We start from the raw sequence: 21882 nt of genomic DNA, 5'->3' as shown, positions 1-21882 counted from the left end.
TTTTCAAACATAGGGTTGGCTGCATCACGCTATGGGTAAACTTGTAATCGTTAAGGACTGGGGAGTTTTTCAGGATAAAAAAAACTAACAGAATGGAGCTAAGCACAGACAAAACCCTAGAGGAAAACCTGTGTCTGCTTTCCACCAGACACTGGGATATGACTTCACCTTTCAGCATAACTTAAAACACTTAGGCCAAATCTACACTGGAGTTGCTTACCAAGAAAACCGTGAATGTTCCTGAGTGGACGTGTTACAGTTTTGACTTAAATCTACTTGAAAATCCATGGCAAGACCTGAAAATGGTTGTCTAGCAATGATCAACAACCAATTTTACAGAGTTTGACGATTCAAAAAAATTATATGCACATATTGCACAATCCTGGTGTGCAAAGCTCTTCGAGACTTATCCTGAAAGACTCACAGCTGTAATCTCTGCCAAAGGTGCTTCTACAAAGTATTGATTTAGGGGTGTGAATACTTATGTAAATTAGATATTTCTGGATTTTATTTTTAATACATTTCTAAAAACATGCTTTCACGGTCATTGTAGGGCAATGTGTGTCGATGGGTGAGATTTTTTACATTTATTTTTTAAATACATTTTGAATTCAGGCTAGAACAACAAAACATGGAATAAGTCAAGGGTTATGAATACTTTCTGAAGGCAATGTACACACAAATAAGCACAAGCCCCTTGAAAAGCTCCATTGTCTAAATCTAACGAGGACATTGACGATGTATGCCTGCATCATGTTTGAATGCATCTGATGATTTGCAGTTCTGTCTGTAAATAATGATAATGCAGCCCAGGGAAATATATATTCTGGGATTGACGGCAGTGGCAGACAAATTCAATATGCCGTCAGTCATGCATTCCTCTCTGTGTGTGTAATGTAACAAAGACCACGGTGGCCGTGGCAGCGGTGCTGTCTGAGGGCCGTTTCCTAGGTAACCATTTCCAGGGCGGGCGCTCTTTCCTTCCAACCAGTCAGCTTAGAGACTGAGACCGAGACGATGTGGTTAAAGAAAATAAGGTTTCTGTCTGTATGAGAGACAGCAGGTTAAACCAAGGTCAGCAATGATATAGCTTACAAGGAAGTGGATGCAGCCTATTAGGATGGAGACTGTGCAGGCAAAGGTTAAGGGCTGTATCCAGGCACTCCACGTTGCGTTGTCCATAAGAACAGCCCTTAGCTGTGGTATATTTGCCATATACCACACCTCCTCAGGCCTTATTGTTTAATTGTTCAAATTCATTTCTGATTGGCTAGAAGGACATTCTAGAACGGACATTATATTTACTGTAGATACACGGGACAGCACTTTCAAATCAGATACTGCTGATCTGTCTGAACTTGCAAACGCTCATGGGATTGCTAAAAATAAAAGTTTGGCCAGTTTCTAAACCTTTAGACCTAATGACGTGCTTCTGAACATGAGCTTAGCAAGTGTAGCACATGGGGATTTGTGACATGTACTCCTCAGCCTTAAAATGTCCTGCTTGCGTCGCCTCATTATCGAGCTTTTGAGGTGGCACGATCGGCAAAGACGCTTGAGGAGGGTGGCCACGTGTGTTTGTGAAACGGAGGACCCGAGTTTGCGCCAGGTATGGGCCGAAATGAGAGGAAGTGGTACTCGCTAAGCAAGCAGTGTGAAGGCGTTTCCCCTAGCCAACGTCGCCATGACATCGTCTACAAATGTAATCAGAGATTTCTATTGAAGAAGCAGTTTCTTCATACTGATACAATATGCTGTCCTAACTAGGGGTGTGAATGTTTAAACGGGATCGTTAACATAAAATCACAGTGCAGTTATCACAAAACTACTACTAACAGGCCCCAACCATCATCAAGGGAAAAATAATAAATGCTGTAACATTAGTAGAAGATATGCATCTTTTAATTGATTTGCCACTGATAAAAAGCGCGCCGCACGTCATCGTCATTATCTGTAAGAAAAATGGCAGTCCCATAGCGCGGCGCACAATTGGCCCAGCGTCGTCCGGGTTAGGGTTTGGCCGGGGTAGGCCGTCATTGTAAATAAGAATTTATTGTTAACCGACTTGCCTAGTTAAATAAATAAAATGTTTTTTTAAATGTTAGATGTCTATGAATATGCTGTCATACATCACTGCAACGAGCAATAACATTGATGAGAAGTGGAACATGAAGTAGGTACTGGCAACAGAACATGGAGTAGAGGCACACAACAGATAACCTACAATGGCATTAACCTTAGAGTGTAGGGGGTATTATTTTGATGTTTGGATGAAAACGTACCCAAATGAAATGGCCTATTTCTTAGGCCCAGAATATGCATACAATTGTCAGATTAGGTTTGAAAACACTCTAAAGTTTCCAAAACTGTCAAAATATTGTGAGTATAACAGAACTGATATTGCAGGCGAAAACCTGAGGAAAATCCAACCAGGAAGTGCTGTTTTTCCTGAAAGCTCTCTGTTCCATTGCATGCCTTCCCTCCATTTATAGGGATATCAACCAGATTACTTTTCCTATGGCTTCCACATGGTGTGAACAGTCTTTAGACATAGTTTCAGGCTTTAATTCTGAAAAATGAGCGCGAAAGATCACATTGCGTCATTGGATGGCTGGGTGCCAGCAGCGTTTTGCATGCGCCAACAGAGTGGAGCAGACATGTTCTCTCTCTCTCCTATTGAAGAAGCTATAGTCCGGTTGAAATATCATCACTTATGTTTTGTAAAAACAACCTAATTTGATTATAAAAACGTTTGACATGTTTCTACGAACTTTACGGATACTATTTGAATTTTTCGCGTGCCCCGTCGTGACCGCTCGAGCCTGTGGATTTCTGAACATAACGCACCAACCAAATGGAGGTATTTTGGATATAAAAATAATCTTTATGGAACAAAAGGAACATTTATTGTGTAACTGGGAGTCTCGTGAGTGGAAACATCCGAAGATCATCAAAGGTAAGCGATTCATTTTATTGCTTTTCTGACTTTTGTGACCAATCTACTTTGCTGCTGGCTGTTTGTAATGATTTGTTTGCTGAGAGAGATGTCCTAACAGAAATCTGACATGCTAAGCTAAGCTGTAACAAGCTAAGCTGTGTTTTGCTATATTGCACTTGTAATTTCATGAAAATGTAATTTTTTTGTAATTTAATTTGACGCTCTGCAATTCAGCGGATGTTGACGAAAATGATCCCGCTAAAGGGATGAGTGCGCCAAGAAGTTAACCTCTAGTGACACCCCATCCCGTGAACAGGACCGTTGTCATCATCTGACACTAATTAGCATAACGCAACGGACATAAATATTCCTAGAAAATATTCCTATTCATGAAAATCACAAGTGAAATATATTGGAACACAGCTTAGCCTTTTGTTAATCACCCTGTCATCTCAGATTTTCAAAATGTGCTTTACAGCCAAAGCTAGACAAGCATTTGTGTAAGTTTATCGATAGCCTAGCATAGCATTATGCCTTGCTAGCAGCAGGCAACCTTGTCACGAAAATCATAAAATAGTTTACCTTTGATGAACTTCGGATGTTTTCACTCACGAGACTCCCAGGTAGATAGCCAAAGTACATTTTTTCCCAAAATATTATTTTTGTAGGCGAAATAGCTCCGTTTGTTCTTCACGTTTGGCTGAGAAATCGACCGGAAATTGCGGTCACGACAAGGCCGAAAAATATTCCAAATTAGCTCCATAATAAATCGACAGAAACATGGCAAACGTTGTTTAGAATCAATCCTCAAGGTGTTTTTCAAATATCTATTCGATAATATATCCACCGGGACAATTGGTTTCTCAGTAGAAGCGATTGGAATAATGGCTACCTCTGTACTTTACGTGAGATTTTCTCTCCGGGAGCATCATGTGACCACTTGCGCAATGTCGCCCCCCTACGGGGATTCTTCAACATAAATGCGTAAAACTAAGTCACAATGCTGTAGACACCTTGGGGAATACGTAGAAATACGTAAACATTTATTAATTTAAGGTTAGGCATAAGGTTGGCAGTTTGGTTAGGGTTTAAAAATCACATTTTAACCCTTGTGTTGTCTTAAGGGTAAACAAAAAATGACCCACCACTATGTTAACTGCAGAGAAAACCCCCTAACTGACATTTTTCAACTGGACTTTTCCTAGTGTGACCCCAACATTAGAAAAAGTGAAACATCGCCTTTGTTCATATTTCCATGAAAGCTGTTCTCGACCAGGGTACAAATATTGTCTTAGAGTCCTTTTTGACCCGGCAGTTATAAAATCATTAAGACACCACAAAAACCACAAAGACAATGAGAAATTTAGATTGTGTGCTACCGATTGAACTCAGACAAAACTAAAACTCTTGTGCATGTGCAGCATTTCCCCTCAACGACCTCACACGACTCAAGTTCACAGAAAAAATAAACACACAAAATAAACAGTTTCAGGCAAAATAAACATTTCTTGAAAGCGATGTTTACTAATGGGGAATGCAGTCAGAGGCTATAAAGGTGCTGCAGATGACAGTCCCCCCAGTTCTCGCTTTGCTGAAGCCATGAGTGCACGTTTCAGTGCCCAACAGGTCGTAGACCTGATTTATTAAGATGTCCAGGAGGAATAAGGAAACAAATTATTTAGAAGAGGAGGTATCTGAAGAAGATGGGGAAGAATACAACCCAGAGCACAATGCATCATCTTCAGATGAAGAAATCCCCCAAGCTGAAAGAGAGACATTTCTGTCTAAGAACAGCAAAATAATATGGTCCTTGTCACCATATGACAACCAGGGCAGGATGGCAGCACAACATGTCATAAGGATGACCCCAGGGCCCACAAGACATGCAGTTGCCCATGCCCAGGACATCGCCTCAACATTCTACAGGTTCATCACACCAGCCATCGAAAAAATCATCCTGGAGATTACAAATTTGCAGGGTTTCCGTAAATATGGAGACAACTGGAAAAAGATGGATGAGATTGACCTGCGTGCCTACATAGGGCTGCTAATCTTAGCGGGTGTGTATAGGTCCCAAGGCGAGGCTACATGTAGTCTCTGGGATGCTGAGAGTGGAAGGGCGATTTTCAGTGCCACGATGCCACTAAGTCTTTCACACGTTCTCAAGAATGCTACGGTCTCTCACCTGCAAGGCGTGTGAGAGACAAACGAACGACCATAAGAGAGGTCTGGGAGAAGTGGATTGAGCGTCTGCCAATCCTCTACAACCCTGGGCCTGAAGTAACAGTGGATAAGCAACTGGTTCATATCTGTAATGTAAGTGATTTTCACTGTTCATTTTATTATGTATTGCTGTAATATCCTTGATTTATGTGATTGTTTTCTGTGACACTGATACTAATTACTGATAGTAATCTCTTTTGTCAAAAGGTTGCTGTCCTTTCCGGCAGTATATGACCAGCAAAGTATGGCATCAAGATATGGGTGGCCTGTGACGCACAATCCAGCTACACTTGGAAGATGCAAGTCTACACAGGGAAGCCGACCAGTGGAGGCCTGGAGAAGAACCAGGGGGTGCGGGTTGTGCTTGATGTGACAGATGGACTGAGGGGGCACAATGTCCCATGTAACAATTTCTTTACCTCTTATGAACTCAGCCAGCAGCTCCTGAAGAGGAAGATACCATGGTTGGCACAGTTCAAAAGAACAAGCCTGAGCTCCCCCCTGCAGTCCTCGCAACAAGAGGGACAAGAGGCGCACAATTGGCCCAGTGTCATCCGGGTTTAGCCGTCATTGTAAATGAGAATTTGTTCTTAACGGACTTGCCTACTAAATAAATAAAAAAAACACAGGCTTTATGATTTTGTTGCTGTGGCAACGACAGGTAGATAGAAGCCAGGACCGTGGTAGATTGAACTGCATTGCCCCCTAGCGGTCATACGTAGAACCACATCTGAACTCGTCACTTAACTTTTTCTATTTATGTTGTTGTTTTTTTAAATGGCACTTTAAAACATTAAGACAAAATGTATATCCCTAGTCCTAAAGTTCAAAAAGGTTACCAAGATGACATCCAACCAGGAAAAGGTCCAACCAGGAAAAACATAGCTAGCATTCATTCATTTATTTTTGCACAAACATATTTTTGCGTCTTCTGATGACTGGGACAGGTGTGTGTGTGTGTGTGTGTGTGTGTGTGTGTGTGTGTGTGTGTGTGTGTGTAAGCAGCAGAGAAAGCGGGAGGGCAGTCAGACTAAGAGCACATTCCAATGAACCTGGACAGTCCTGGTAAGACTAAGAGCTTTGCTGTGGAAACGTGCAAGAATTACAACTATGCAAAAGAAAATGGGAGCCGGTTGAGGGCAGAGAAAGGAATTATATATAAAAATAAAAAAAAATGTTACTACTCCTTTATCCTCTGTTAGAAAGCTATGTTCAGACAACATGGTAGAGTATACAGTACAATGTGTCTGAATGAGAAAGCAGCACCTTCCAACCGCCCGTTAATCACCACAGTAAAAACGGCTCTCCAGCAAAACCTAAATGAAGCAATCAGCCAATATTCTATAAGCATGAGGTGACATCCCACACACATACCTGCTCTGGCCTTTTTATAGAGCGAGGGGAGCAGAGGGAAGAGGGGAAGAGAGGGAAAGGGGTGACAGAGGAGAACGGGGAGAGAGGGGTATTGCTGTGACAAGAGACAGAACCGGTTCGGAAGCGGTCTGCGGTCGTTGTGACTGCTGTGCTGACGGTCAGAGAGACAGACACCTGTGTGGAGTTAGCATTAGGGTTTTCCCATCCTAACATTGTTGATATACGATTGTATAGACTACAAAAAGTCCCTCTGTACCCAACATCATTACTAAACTTTACTAAAAAATTATTACTAAAAAAAGTTACCACACCAAGTCTCAGGGATGGCTAACTCTGGAAATTCCTTTGGTCTCTACGGAGTCCGGTAAATTAGCTTTAAATTTACTTAGACCTTATTTTTGGAACAATCTTCAAAATGTTCTTAAATTTGATGTTTTGGTGCCTCTAGGCCAATTCAGAAAGCTGATTGAGGACCTTATTACTAATGAACGTATTTATGACAGTGTTTTTCCTTTCGTTTTGTATTTAAATGTGTGCATTTTCTGTAATTCAGGGCTCATCTGTAAAAGAGACCTTTGTCTCAGTATGACTCCCTAATAAAATAAAAAGGTTAAAGAAAGAAAATGAAGGCTATGGCATTTAGGGAAAATACAATTTGGCATGTTGCCCTGCTATGTGCTCACTGCCAGACTACAGTCAAATTCAAATGAGCTAAAACAATCATGTGACATCACGATGTTGTCACGATCGACGATGGTAGACGATGCAATCGTAAAATTGCCAAACCTAGTTAGCATTTCCATTCCACACTGCGGTAGAATCTACTCAGCTCACAGGGACCTCAGTGCAGACAAAGGGACTGAGATTCATCTAATACTTGGGAGAGCAGGAGAGGGCAAAACGCAGACAATGAGACTGCAGCACAGAAACTCAAGATTGTGTCAGAGCACTGCAGATTTCAACACAAATATAGTCTGCGTGCAATAAGGATTTTAAAACACACCGCTCAAAACAGTGTGTGATGTGGATAATCTAGTAATAGGCCAGCCGCTGAAGGATCATCTTTATGTATAAAAACACATAAAAGACACACTGCTCATAGCCAAAATCAGAGCCACGCCACCCAGTGCCAATAGCACTGCCTTTGAGGCCCAGTAGACTTCGAGGTCGTCAACTCACATAATATGCTACCCAAAGCCCTGTACCACGCAAAGCTGTTAGGACCACTGCCAAAGAGCTCAGTCAGTGGAATGCCTTTTTTTTTTTTTTTTACACACGCACACACACAAATGTACCAGTCAGCTAGAATTTACAAGTCCAACGGCTGTCTGTAACATGACCCGGCTGAGGCTCATCCATATGCTCTGAATAACTCACATCAATCACTGACATATTAACAGCAGGCCTAATACGCTACATGCATACTATTTGTATTCTCTGATGAATGCAACTACTCTTTCAGCAAATTAAAAACAGCAGAACTAGGCTACGCAGATCTCAAGGCGACACTTCTAAACCGACTTGACGAGGTTCCTCTAGCCGAGTACACCAAACCCTAGGAGTATCCGCCCGTCTGCCTGAAGAGTACTACCAAAACACAATCACAGCTCACTCCAGCTCCACCGCAGAAAATAACAGAGCTAAATCTCTGCTTCTAAACCAGCTCTGTGTTGGGAGGAACACCCTGTGGCAATAGTGAGAACCATTGTACAGGCTTTCCTTTGGGATGTCTGCCAGGCCCAGGCGTAAGGGTCAACTCGATCTCCCGTCGGCTTTACTTGGATCCCCTTTGATGAGTCCAGATTGTGTCCCGTTGAAGATAGCACTGGGGCATATTTAAGTGTTAGACTATAAGAGTGATCCATGCTTCCATGGTAAATTATCAATGGCATGCAGATTGTGTAGATCTGAATGAGCCTATTGACACACACACACAGACACACAGAGGTTCAAAGAGATATTAAAAGGAAGTAGAGACACTAATCTGTCATCAAGCCAAGATTAGGTCATTCTGAAGTACAAAGGTCATGTGCTGTCTGTGAGTGAGTAAGAAGAAAATGAGAGGGTATGTCTGGGCTTTACTGTAAGTGAATGCACGTAGGTGTGTGAGCTCACCTGTGTGTGTGTGTCGTGTCTGCGTCTCTCTGTGTGTGTCCTTCAGAACACAGTGATCTGAAGGATGGAGAACAAGCTATATGATGAAAAATAGTGGAGTTGGCACAGGTACAGCAGACTAGTGCTTGCAAACACAACATTTTGATATATATATATATATATATATATATATATGCATTGATTTTTTTTTTTTTTTTTACAAATAGATCGAGTCAAAGCATCCATATAATATAATGACATTTAACTGCGTCGATTACCCCCTCTCCCCATCACTAGTGTGTGTGTGGCACCCTCAAATCAGCTAATTTGTGAGGCGCGAGTGTGTGGCTTTATATTTACTGCTGCTGGCAAGCCGCCAGGGGCCACCGCAAAGAATCCTGGGACAGCCAGGCTATTTTTGGGGCTGTTGCAAGGGAGTGTTTTCCCACGATGCAACTCTGCATCAGCAGCACCGGGCTTGATGCAAAGTATGACGCCCCAATCAAATTGGTATTTAAAATACGCTAGCCTCCATGCAAACACACTCCATTCATTCCTTCGTAGTTTGATCATCAAATGCATTTAGTGGATTTTCCTAACCCTCTCCCTGACTTGAATGAGCACAATGAACATAGCAGAGAGAAGGCTATAACTCTGGACACACCCATAACTAAAGGCGTGTCAGAGAGGAGAGCTGTGAGAGGGGACTGGCAGACCAACAGCAGATGGAGTAACACCTGAGGGGTATACTACAATTTAAGCAAGATCTTCTCAGGGTTTTGTAGCTTCAGATTCAAGCTCAGGCTTCATCCGTACTACGACGGTGGAGATTTCTCGCCCGGCTGCAGCCAAGTCTAGCAGGCTTGTAACTGCGGATGCGGGTCACACATGGCTAGTCAAAACGCCAAACTCTTCACTGATAATGCTGAAACATCAATCCATGGGCGAGTCAGTGCCACGTTTTCATGTGCAGAAGTCAAAAGGAAAGAAAAGTTACCTTGCAAATTCAGCAGGCTATCGTGTGAAATAAGCTTGAAGTACAGTCTTAATTTTATTACTACTTTATTACTCATTAATGCAGCCTTTGGCAGGTAGCCTAGTGGTTAGAGCGTTGGGCCAGTAACCGAAAGGTTGCTAGACCAAATCCCTGAGCTGACAAGGTAAAAATCTGTCGTTTTGCCCCTGAACAAGGCATTTAACCCACTGGGCCGTCATTGAAAATAAGAATTTGTTTAAACAAAGGTTATATTTTAAAAAATGAAAATCCGTGCACAAGCACCTTATTTTGCACACCTAACAATTTGTTTTTTTTTATTAAAGACAAATAAGTTTCATCATTGTATGATGCAAGGAACCACATTACAAAATAACCTACATTACCATATTTGTTTACCATCGAGAATCGGAAGAAAATGCAGAAAAACACCCTGCCCATTTGCTTCTTTGCATATTCAAGCTGGTCTCAAAATACAACACTGCCCCTTCAAGGCTCTCCTGGAGGATGACCACCCTTGCTAGCCTATAAAATACTGCAACATTACAATTACAATTACAACCAAATATACTGAACAAAAAATAAAATGTAACTAGGCAAGTCAGTTAACAAATTCGTATTTGCAATGATGGCCTACACCGGCTAAACCCGGACGACGCTGGGCCAATTGTGCGCTGCCCTACGGGACTCCCAATCATGGCTGGTTGTGATGCAGCCTGGATTCGAACCAGGGTGTCTGTAGTGAAGCCTCAAGCACTGAGATGCAGTGCGCCACTCGGGAGCCCAAGTTACAGTTCATGTAAAAAGGAAATCAGTAAATTGAAATAAATGCCTTAAACCCTAATCTATGGATTTCACGACTGGGCAAGGCCGCAGCCATAGGTGGCCTGGGAGGGCATGGGTTCACCCACCTGGGAGCCAGGCCCAGCCAATCAGAATTAGTTTTTACACCAAAAAAGGACTTCATTACAGACAGAAATATTATAATATTCTAATACAAACATAAATATTCATCAGCTGTCCGGGTGGCTGGTCTCAGACGATCCCGCAGGTAAAGAAACCGGATGTGGAGGTCCTGGGCAGGCGTGGTTACACGTGGGCTGTGGTTGTGAGGCCAAATTCTCAAAAATTGTTGGAGGCGGCTTATGGTAGAGAAATTAACATTAAATTCTCTAGCAACAGCTTTGGTGAACATTCCTGCAGTCAGCATGCCAATTGCACGCTTATTATTATTATTATTATTATTATTATTATTATTATAATTATTATTATTATTCGACCATGCTGGTCACTTATGAACATCTTGGCCATGTTCTGTTATAATCTCCACCCGGCACAGCCAGAAGAGGACTGGCCATCCCACATATGCTCTCTCTAATTCTCTCTTTCTTTCTCTCTCTCGGAGGACCTGAGCCCTAGGACCATGCCCCAGGAATACCTGACATGATGACTCCTTGCTGTCCCCAGTCCACCTGACTGTGCTGCTGCTCCAGTTTCAACTGTTCTGCCTTAATAATAATAATAATTTCGACCATGCTGGTCATTTATGAACATTTGAACATCTTGACCATGTTCTGTTATAATCTCCACCCGGCACAGCCAGAAGAGGACTGGCCACCCCACATAGCCTGGTTCCTCTCTAGGTTTCTTCCTAGGTTTTGGCCTTTCTAGGGAGTTTTTCCTAGCCACCGTGCTTCTACACCTGCATTGCTTGCCGTTTGGGGTTTTAGGCTGGGTTTCTGTACAGCACTTTGAGATATCAGCTGATGTACGAAGGGCTATATAAATACATTTGATTTGATACTGTTCAAAACAGACTACAAAAGCAATGGTTGATGCAAAAGACTTATCTTAAAATGCTGATCGTTTTATTTCTTCATATTATAAGCTCGACAAACCATGCCTCAAGTATGTCGACAGAATCAAGCCTTTTGATGTTAATTATCATTAATTACAAACAGGGTGGTTTAAACCCTGAATGCTGATTGGCTCACAGCCAGAGTATATCAGACCGTATACCACGGGTATGACAAAACATGTATTTGTACTGCTGTAATTATGTTGGTAACCAGTTTATAATAGCAATAAGGCACCTCGGGCGCTTGTGATATATGGCCAAGATACCACGGCTAAGGGCTGTGTATAGGCAGTGTATAGGCAAATATCTCATTTACATAAGTATTCAGACCCTTTGCTATACGACTCGAAATTGAGCTCAGGTGCATCCTGTTTCCGTTGATCATCCTTGAGATGTTTCTACAACTTGATTGTAGATTCAATTGATTGGACATGATTTGGAAAGGCACACCTGTCAATATAAGGTCACACAGTTGATGGTGCATGTCAGAGCAAAAACCAAGCCATGAGGTAGAAGGAATTGTCCGTAGAGCTCTAGGACAGGATTGTGTCGAGGCACAGATCTGGGGAAGGATACCAAAACACTTTTTTGAAGCATTGAAGGTCCCCAAGAACACAGTGGCCTCCATCCTTAAATGGAAAAAGTTTGGAACCACCAAGACTCTTCCTAGAGATGGCCGTCCGGCCAAACTGAGCAATTGGGGGAGAAGAGCAGAGAATAAAAGTACAGCTTGATCCTTGATGAAAACCTGCTCCAGAGCACTCAGGACAAGACAACGCAGGAGTGGCTTCAGGACAAGTGTCTGTCCTTAAGTGGCCCAGCCAGAGCCCGGACTTGAATCCGATCAAACTTCTCTGGATGTAACAAAATGTGGGGGGGTAAAAAACAAAGGGTCCAAATAAATGCACTGTATATGAACATTCGATCAGAATATTATTCCAATGTTGGCCTCACTGATCCAATTCAGATCGGAGTAATTGCTTGATATTGTGATTTTTTAAAATTGTATTTTACTTGTCCCGGACAAGTAAACAAGTTACTGTTGAGCCCTGCACTACATTCAGGATAAATGGAGTTAGCCTGCCCAGGAGTAGGTTAGTTCTGGAGGATTCGTTGCCATATACATTTACCTGGCTAATAGGTGAGCCACTTTCATGGTACCAGTTATTCAGAGTTGAACTCAGAGTTGACCAAAGTTACATTACCTCGCTACCTTCTCAAATCACATACATAGTATAGGGCTTTAGTCTTAAATGTCCCCCAAACATGGCATGATGACACATTAAATGAATGAAGATCACAAATCTGACTGATCGACTGACTATCCACAGATCTGCTGTGTCAACTATGAGGGATACTGTGAGATTCCTTTGAGATTCTGACATAAAAATTGATAGTTTTTTATTTTATTTTTTATTATGAAGGAAGTTAGTGTTAGTTTCAGGAGCGAATGCTAACTAGCTTTAGCACAATGACTGGAAGTTAAAAGTACAGTAGCATTGTATCCATCCCTTTAACCTTACTAACACTTCTTGCAATAAAAAGTAATTCTAATAGTTGTGTTAGTAACAGCCACCCAACATTGACACCAAATGTGATTAAGTGATAAAAATATTTCCCCCCCCCCCCAAAAAAAAAAGCTTAACCTAGCACCACCACTTTGATGTTGTTGGCTTGCTCTTAACTCATAACCAAAGATGGTATTCTTGGTCATGGCGAGAGCCAGTCAAGAAATGAGGTCAGATTATATTCACTGGTATAAAAGATAGGCAGAGAGAGAGAAAGAAAGAGGGATGATATAAGTGATTTCATGTTGAATAAGCTGCAGTTTTGGGTTAGTTCCTATCCAGCTGTGAGTATTTCCCTTCAACTGAGTCGGTCAGCAGGACTCCATCCAGATGCTGCTTTATTTGACCACCCCTCCCCAGAGAAGTGCACAGGATCACTAACAAACAGACACCTACATATTTTTTGCTTGTGTCTGGTATTGAATGTGAAAAAGGACAAGAAAACCAGGTCACTCAAAACGTCAAGGTCACTCATTCAAAACGTCAAGGTCACTCATTCAAAACGTCAAGGTCACTCATTCAAACACAGATAATCTCTGATAAATCCACAGATTACAGCGACGAGACAACGACTATCAAACCAACCTCTATCCTAAACCAAACTCACCCCAGTAGCCGTCATGAGACAGTATTAGTAGTACATTTGTAAACCTGAGCTCCCAGACGTAGCAGTGTAGTCCAGGTGTATCCTTATCTAGTCTTCTCCTCACAATATTTAGCATATGACAGTTCAGAAAACCTCGGCAGCCCAGTCATGTGTTTACCTAGGTCGTCACCTCACAGAAGTGATAAACATGTAGCTCAGCTCACAGACCTGGCAGCCCAGACCCTGTCCTAGTCTAGTCTCATCCCTCACCTCACAGGTGTTGTAATCCTCAGAGTCCAGCAGAAGGCAGAGTTTGGGCAGCAGCTCAGGCCAGTTCTGCAGCTCCCCTTTGGAGGCGATGGTAGTGATGAGGATACCTGGATCGAGAGAGAAAGACAGACAGGAAAGACAGACAAAGACACAGAAAGAGAGACACAGAAAGAGAAAGAGACAGATGAGACAGGTCTCCTCGAAGCAACTCCACAACCCTCCCTTATAACAATCACCTCCTTGCTTAATCATCATGATCACCATCAGGATTGGCAGAGCCAATATCCTGCACTTTTAGTCAGTTTACATACTCCCATTTGTTCATTCCTGTCAGATGTTAGGTAACCATGGCAACAGAGCCCTGGCACAGTCTGTTGCTTGCCTGCTGACTCTGATAAGGAGGCACCATACAAACACCATTGGGCTATCTCAACAAGCCAGCTGGCTAATCAAACCTTCAGAAATATCCATGCAGCCAGACACCAGTGAGACGAACTGAGTTATATTACCCTGAGCCGCGGTGTACCAGTCTATGGCATGTGACGTGAACAGGCAAAAACAGTGAGGGAGGGGTGCCTTTCTCAAATCAAACAATGATCTGTGGCGCTTGGTCATGTCGGCTATAAGGCAGCATGGTACATCGTCCAGAACCATTAAACATATTTTCCATAAAATATGTTAGAATTTTCAAAGTAGTTTTAAAATTGGGAAGGCAAATAAAGCATTTTTTAAGCTATCACTTCTGCATTGGAAACAGAGAATCCTACTCATTACTTCACATGCATAATCTAGCCTATGCTACGTCACTTTTGTTTTGAGCCGATTTTGCTGCAGTGGGCTTTGTGGTGTAAAGTATTTAAGTAAAAATACAGTGCCTTGCGAAAGTATTCGGCCCCCTTGAACTTTGCGACCTTTTGCCACATTTCAGGCTTCAAACATAAAGATATAAAACTGTATTTTTTTGTGAAGAATCAACAACAAGTGGGACACAATCATGAAGTGGAACGACATTTATTGGATATATCAAACTTTTTTAACAAATCAAAAACTGAAAAATTGGGCGTGCAAAATTATTCAGCCCCCTTAAGTTAATACTTTGTAGCGCCACCTTTTGCTGCGATTACAGCTGTAAGTCGCTTGGGGTATGTCTATCAGTTTTGCACATCGAGAGACTGACATTTTTTCCCATTCCTCCTTGCAAAACAGCTCGAGCTCAGTGAGGTTGGATGGAGAGCATTCGTGAACAGCAGTTTTCAGTTCTTTCCACAGATTCTCGATTGGATTCAGGTCTGGACTTTGACTTGGCCATTCTAACACCTGGATATGTTTATTTTTGAACCATTCCATTGTAGATTTTGCTTTATGTTTTGGATCATTGTCTTGTTAGAAGACAAATCTCCGTCCCAGTCTCAGGTCTTTTGCAGACTCCATCAGGTTTTCTTCCAGAATGGTCCTGTATTTGGCTCCATCAATCTTCCCATCAATTTTAACCATCTTCCCTGTCCCTGCTGAAGAAAAGCAGGCCCAAACCATGATGCTGCCACCACCATGTTTGACAGTGGGGATGGTGTGCTCAGGGTGATGAGCTGTGTTGCTTTTACGCCAAACATAACATTTTGCATTGTTGCCAAAAAGTTCAATTTTGGTTTCATCTGACCAGAGCACCTTCTTCCACATGTTTGGTGTGTCTCCCAGGTGGCTTGTGGCAAACTTTAAACGACACTTTTTATGGATATCTTTAAGAAATGGCTTTCTTCTTGCCACTCTTCCATAAAGGCCAGATTTGTGCAATATACGACTGATTGTTGTCCTATGGACAGAGTCTCCCACCTCAGCTGTAGATCTCTGCAGTTCATCCAGAGTGATCATGGGCCTCTTGGCTGCATCTCTGATCAGTCTTCTCCTTGTATGAGCTGAAAGTTTAGAGGGACGGCCAGGTCTTGGTAGATTTGCAGTGGTCTGATACTCCTTCCATTTCAATATTATCGCTTGCACAGTGCTCCTTGGGATGTTTAAAGCTTGGGAAATCTTTTTGTATCCAAATCCGGCTTTAAACTTCTTCACAACAGTATCTCGGACCTGCCTGGTGTGTTCCTTGTTCTTCATGATGCTCTCTGCGCTTTTAACGGACCTCTGAGACTATCACAGTGCAGGTGCATTTATACAGAGACTTGATTACACACAGGTGGATTGTATTTATCATCATTAGTCATTTAGGTCAACATTGGATCATTCAGAGATCCTCACTGAACTTCTGGAGAGAGTTTGCTGCACTGAAAGTAAAGGGTCTGAATAATTTTGCACAACCAATTTTTCAGCTTTTGATTGGTTAAAAAACGTTTGAAATATCCAATAAATGTCGTTCCACTTCATGATTGTGTCCCACTTGTTGTTGATTCTTCACAAAAAAATACAGTTTTATATCTTTATGTTTGAAGCCTGAAATGTGGCAAAAGGTCGCAAAGTTCAAGGGGGCCGAATACTTTCGCAAGGCACTGTACTTCAAAATGTACTACTAAAGTTGTTTTTTGGGGGTATTTTTGATAACTTTAACTTTACTACATTCCTAAAGGATATAAATGTACTCCATACATTTTCTTTGACACCCAAAAGTACTTGCTAAGCATTCAAAATGTAACAGGACGATAAAATTGTCCAATTCACGCACTTATCAACAGAACATCCCCAGTCATCCCTACTGCCTCTGATCCCTGGTCATCCCTACTGCTTCGGAACTCACATGCTTCGTTTGTAAATGTCGTCAATGTTGGAGTGTGCCCCTGGCTTTCCGTAAAAAAAATGTGCCATCTGGTTTGCTTAATATAAAGGAATTTGAAATTATTTACACTTTTACTTTTGGTATATTCAAAACCAAACACTTTTAGATTTTTACTCAAAGTAGTATATTACTGGGTGACTTTTACTTGAGTCGTTTTATATTAAGGCATCTTTACTTGTACTCAAGTATGACAGTTGGCTACTTTATCCACCACTGGCTTTGAACGGGGCACCTGGCTCACGCCCGCAAGGCAGCCCGGTTCCAAAAAGAATGCAATCACTTTTCACCCGTTGCAAACTTCTCCCACCGAGGTAACCCAGGCCAGATAATCAAATCCCCCTCAATGGCTCAAAGATTCAGGTTAATTCACACCAATGGGTGTGTCTGAGTCTTATCACCTTTAAAACCTAGGTAAGCGATTCCAATGTTCCCTCTAAACTGCGAGTGGGCGCACAGCTGGCCAGGGATTGATGAGCATTTATTTTTAAATAATTATCAGAATAACAAAATCCACCTTTGAGAAAATCACAAGACTGAACTAAAACGGGGAAAACTCTTCCCTTTACTGTTGGAATTCTGATGGACTCAGCACAATATTAGCCACTATCAATGCAACATACCGAAACAAAAACGAACTATGCAAGAGATATATATATATTTTTTTTTAAATAGGCAAAGCGCAATCGGACTAGGATTATATTGCATTGACAGGCACGACGACTCAGGCCTGTACTCTACAGAGACTGGTGCGCCATTACTAATCAGAGCTGCAGTAGACCTATATGCAATTAGAACATTGCCATATATGGATTTGTGCTATTTACTTTGAACTGGACTGTTTTACAGCATGAGCGGTCGCAATTATTATGCGCTTATGTCTTAAAAAGGCTTGAATAAGCCAAGTAGCCAATAGGCAACGGGTAGCACAATCTGTCTTATTCTCTATAATAAATGGTATTGGAATAATAATCCATTTTATTTTGTAAAGCATCACAACAAAATGTTCAGTCGCCTCCTTGTCTGAAGGACAAGTTGCTAAACAAGTTCATGTCAAGCCCTGCATGTTGTTTTTTTGTGTGGTTTTTTTCAAAAGTCTCATGGAATGTAGGCCTACATTGGCTGCTACATTTTAACATGGAAATAGCTGTTACGGTATGCATTTTCTCCATTGTTTTTGATGGTAGGGCACTCTGGTAGGCCTACATTATGATCAAATACCCACAGTAGCCTATTTGGCCACTGTTAAAACAGTATATTAAAGCGGGTACAGCCTTGAGGGTTCACAGTAAACGCACGCCGGAAGTTACACAGAAATTTCACAAGGTTCAAGTTAGAGATCAGCAGACCAAAAAAATTGCTCAATGCCTATAAATATTAGAGGGAACATTGCCTGGAACACCATTCTCCTGCTTTGATCTGTTTGAGTCATTGAAGAGAAGGAGTGTGTGAAGGGTTTTGTAATCAGGTATGAGCTGGGCTGGAACAAAAGCTTAGACACCACTGCCATTCAGATCTGGAGCTGTCCATCCTTAAGTCATTTTTCTGCATTATGGGTACAATGGTATTGACAGTCACAGAGTGTACAAAACATTAAGAACACCTGCTCTTTCCATGACTGACTGGCCAGGTGAATACAGATGAAAGCTATGATACCTTGAGGTCACTTGTTAAATCCATTTCAAATCAGCGTTGATTAAGGGACATGAATTGTGTATGTGTGCCATTCAAAAGGTTCAAAAGGGCAAGAAAATATTTAAGTGCCTTTGAACAGGGTATGGTAGTAGGTGCCATGTGCACCGGTTTGTGTCAAGAACCGCAAAGCTACTGGGGTTGTCACGCTCAACAGTTTCGTGTGTATCAAGAATTTTGCGCCAGCCAAAGGTCATCCAGCAAACTTGACAACTGTGGGAAGCATTGTAGTCAACACCGGCCAGCATCCCTGTGGAATGTGTAGAGTCCATAACCCAACGAATTGAGGCTGTTCTGAGGGTAAAAGGGGAAACTCAATTTTAGGAAGGTATTCCTAATATTTGGTACACTCAGTGCGTGTGTTTATTAATAAATAAAACACACACAGTACCAGTGAAAAGTTTGGACATACCGACTCACTCAAGGTTTCTTTAAAATTGTACTATTTTCTACATTGAATAATAGAATAATAGTGAAGACATCAAAACTATGAAATAACACATGGAATGATGTAGAAACCAAAAAAAAGTGTTTAAACAATCAAAATACATTTTAGAATTTTCAAAGTAGCCACCTTTTGCCTTGATTTGATGGCAGCTTTGCACTCTTGGCATTCTCTCAACCAGCTTCATGACGTAGTCACCTGCAATGCATTTCAATTAACTGGTGTCCCTTGTTAAGTTAATATGTGGAATTTCTTTGTGTCTTAATGCGTTTGAGCCAATCAGTTGTTGTGACAAGGTAGAAGTGGTATACAGAAGATAGACCTATTTGGTAAAAGACCAGTCCATATTATGGCAAGAGCTGCTCACAAAAGCAAAGAGAAACGACAGTCCATTACTTTAAGACATGACAAGGTCAATCAATACAGGAAAACCATCAAGCACTATGATGAAACTGGCTCTCATGAGTATCGCCACAGGAAAGGAAGACCCAGAGTTACCACTGCTGCAGAGGACAAGTTCATCAGATTTACCAGCCTCAGAAATTGCAGCCCAAATAGATGCTTCACAGAGTTCAAGTAACAGACACATCAAAATCAACTGTTCAGAGGAGACTGCATGAATCAGGCCTTCATGGACAAATTGTTGCTTAGAAAGCACTATTAAAGTACACCAATAAGAAGAATAAACTTGCTTGGGCCAAAAAACATGAGCAATGGACATTAGACTGATGGAAATATGTCCTTTGGTCTGAAGAGTCGAAAATTGAGATTTTTGGTTCCAATAGCTGTGTCTTTGTGAGACGCAGAGTAGATGAACGGATGATCTCTGTATGTGTGGTTCTCACCATGACGCATGGAGGTGGTGGTGTGATGGTACTCTCCTGGTGACACTGTCCGTGATATATTTAGAATTCAAGGCACACTTAACCAGCATGGCTACTACAGCATTCTGCAGCGATACGCCATCCCATCTGGTTTGCGCTTAGTGGGACTACCATTTGTTTTTCAACAGGACAATGACCCAACACACCTCCAGGCTGTATAAGGGCTATTTGACCAAGGAGAGTGATGGTGTGCTGTATCAGTTGACCTGGCCTCCACAATCACCTGACCCAATTGAAATGGTTTGGGATGAGTTGGACCACAGAGTGAAAGAAAGACAGCCAACAAGTGCTCAGCATACAGTTGAAGTCAGAAGTTTACATACACTTAGGTTGGAGTCATTAAAACTAGTTTTCAAACCACTCCACAACTTTCTTGTTAACAAACTATAGTTTTGGTAAGTTGGTTAGGACTAGAGGCTGATTATGATTTTTAACGCCGATACCGGTTATTGGAGGACCAAAAAAAGCAGATACCGATTAAAATCGGCCAATTTTTTTAAGTGTATTTGTAATAATGACAATAACAACAATACTGAATGAATACTTATTTAACTTAAAATAATACATCAATAAAATATATTTAGCCTCAAATAAATAATGCAACATGTTCAATTTGGTTTAAATAATGCAAAAACAAAGTGTTGGAGAAGAACGTAAAAGTGCAATATGTGCCATGTAAGAAAGCTAACGTTTAAGTTCCTTGCTCAGAACATGAGAACATATGAAAGCTGGTGGTTCCTTTTAACATGAGTCTTCAATATTCCCAGGTAAGAGTTTTAGATTGTAGTTATTATAGGAATCATAGGACTATTTCTCTCTATTCCATTTGTATTTCATATACCTTTGACTATTGGATGTTCTTATAGGCACTTCAGTATCGCCAGTGTAACAGTATGGCTTCCGTCCCTCTCCTCTACCTGGGCTCGAACCAGGAACACAATGACAACAGCCACCCTCGAAGCAGCGTTACCCATGCAGAGCAAGGGGAATAACTACACCAAGTCTCAGAGCGAGTGACGTTTGAAACGCTATTAGCGCGCAACCCGCTAACTAGCTAGCCATTTCACATCGGTTACACCAGCCTAATCTCGGCAGTTGATAGGCTTGAAGTCATAAACAGCTGCTGGCAAACGCTCTAAAGTGCTGTTTGAATGAATGCTTACGAGCCTGCTGCTGCCTACCATCGCTCCGTCAGACTGCTCTATCAAATCAGACTTAATTATAACATAATAACACACAGAAATACGAGCCTTAGGTCATTAATATGGTCGAATCCGGAAACCATAATCTCGAAAACAAGACATTTATTCTTTCAGTAAAATACGGAACCGTTACGTATTTTATCTAACGGGTGTCTAAATCTAAATAAGTCTAAGTCTAAATATTCCTGTTACATTGCACAAACTTCAATGTTATGTCATAATTACGTAAAATTCTGGCAAATTAGGCAGCCCAAACTGTTGCATATACACTGTCTCTGCGTGCAATGAACACAAGAGAAGTGACACAATTTAATTAATATTGCCTGCTAACCTGGATTTCTTTTAGCTAAATATGAAGGTTTAAAAATATATGCTTCTGTGTATTGATTTTAAGAAAGGCATTGATGTTTATGGTTAGGTACACATTGGAGCAACGATACGCACCGCATCGATTATATTCAACGTAGGACACACTAGATAAACTAGTAATATCATCAACCATGTGTAGTTAACTAGTGATCATGATTGATTGATTGTTTTTTTATAAAGATAAGTTTAATGCCTAGCTAGCAACTTACCTTGGCTTACTGCATTCGCGTAACATGGAATGCAATGTAATCAGGTGGTTAGAGCGTTGGACTAGTTAACTATAAGGTTGCAAGATTGTCAGCTCAGGGGATTCAAGGTAAAAATCTGTAGTTCTGCCCCTGAACGAGGCAGTTGACCCACCGTTCCTAGGCCGTCATTGAAAATAAGAATGTGTTCTTAACTGACTTGCCTAGTTAAATAAAGATTAAATAAAAGGTGCAAAAAATAAAGTATATATTTTATTATTATTATTATATATTTTTTTAATTGGCCAAATCGGTATCCAAAAATACCGATTTCCGATTGTTATGAAAACTTGAAATCGGCCCTAATTAATCGGCCATTCCGATTAATCGGTCGACCTCTAGTTAAGACATCTACTTTGTGCAT

At 41.4% G+C, this 21882-nt stretch overlaps 1 protein-coding gene across 3 annotated transcripts in view; it reads right to left on the bottom strand.

Moving 5' to 3' along the window:
• The window catches only part of LOC110509572 (transportin-1), a 72474-nt gene that overhangs the window by 39879 nt on the left and 10713 nt on the right, over nucleotides 1-21882 (bottom strand). For all 3 annotated transcript variants that reach the window (XR_002471448.2, XM_036968017.1, XM_021590529.2), the window contains exon 5: nucleotides 13906-14012. Coding sequence is in view for 2 of the 3 variants with exons in the window: in XM_036968017.1 (XP_036823912.1) it covers nucleotides 13906-14012 (107 nt within the window). In the remaining variant the exon portion in view is untranslated. The remainder of the gene's footprint in view (nucleotides 1-13905; nucleotides 14013-21882) is intronic.

Source organism: Oncorhynchus mykiss, chromosome Y (genome assembly GCF_013265735.2).
Source record: "Oncorhynchus mykiss isolate Arlee chromosome Y, USDA_OmykA_1.1, whole genome shotgun sequence".
Taxonomy (NCBI): Eukaryota; Metazoa; Chordata; class Actinopteri; order Salmoniformes; family Salmonidae; genus Oncorhynchus; species Oncorhynchus mykiss.
Note: the sequence above shows the minus strand (reverse complement) of the source record. Positions and strands in the feature narration are given on the sequence as shown.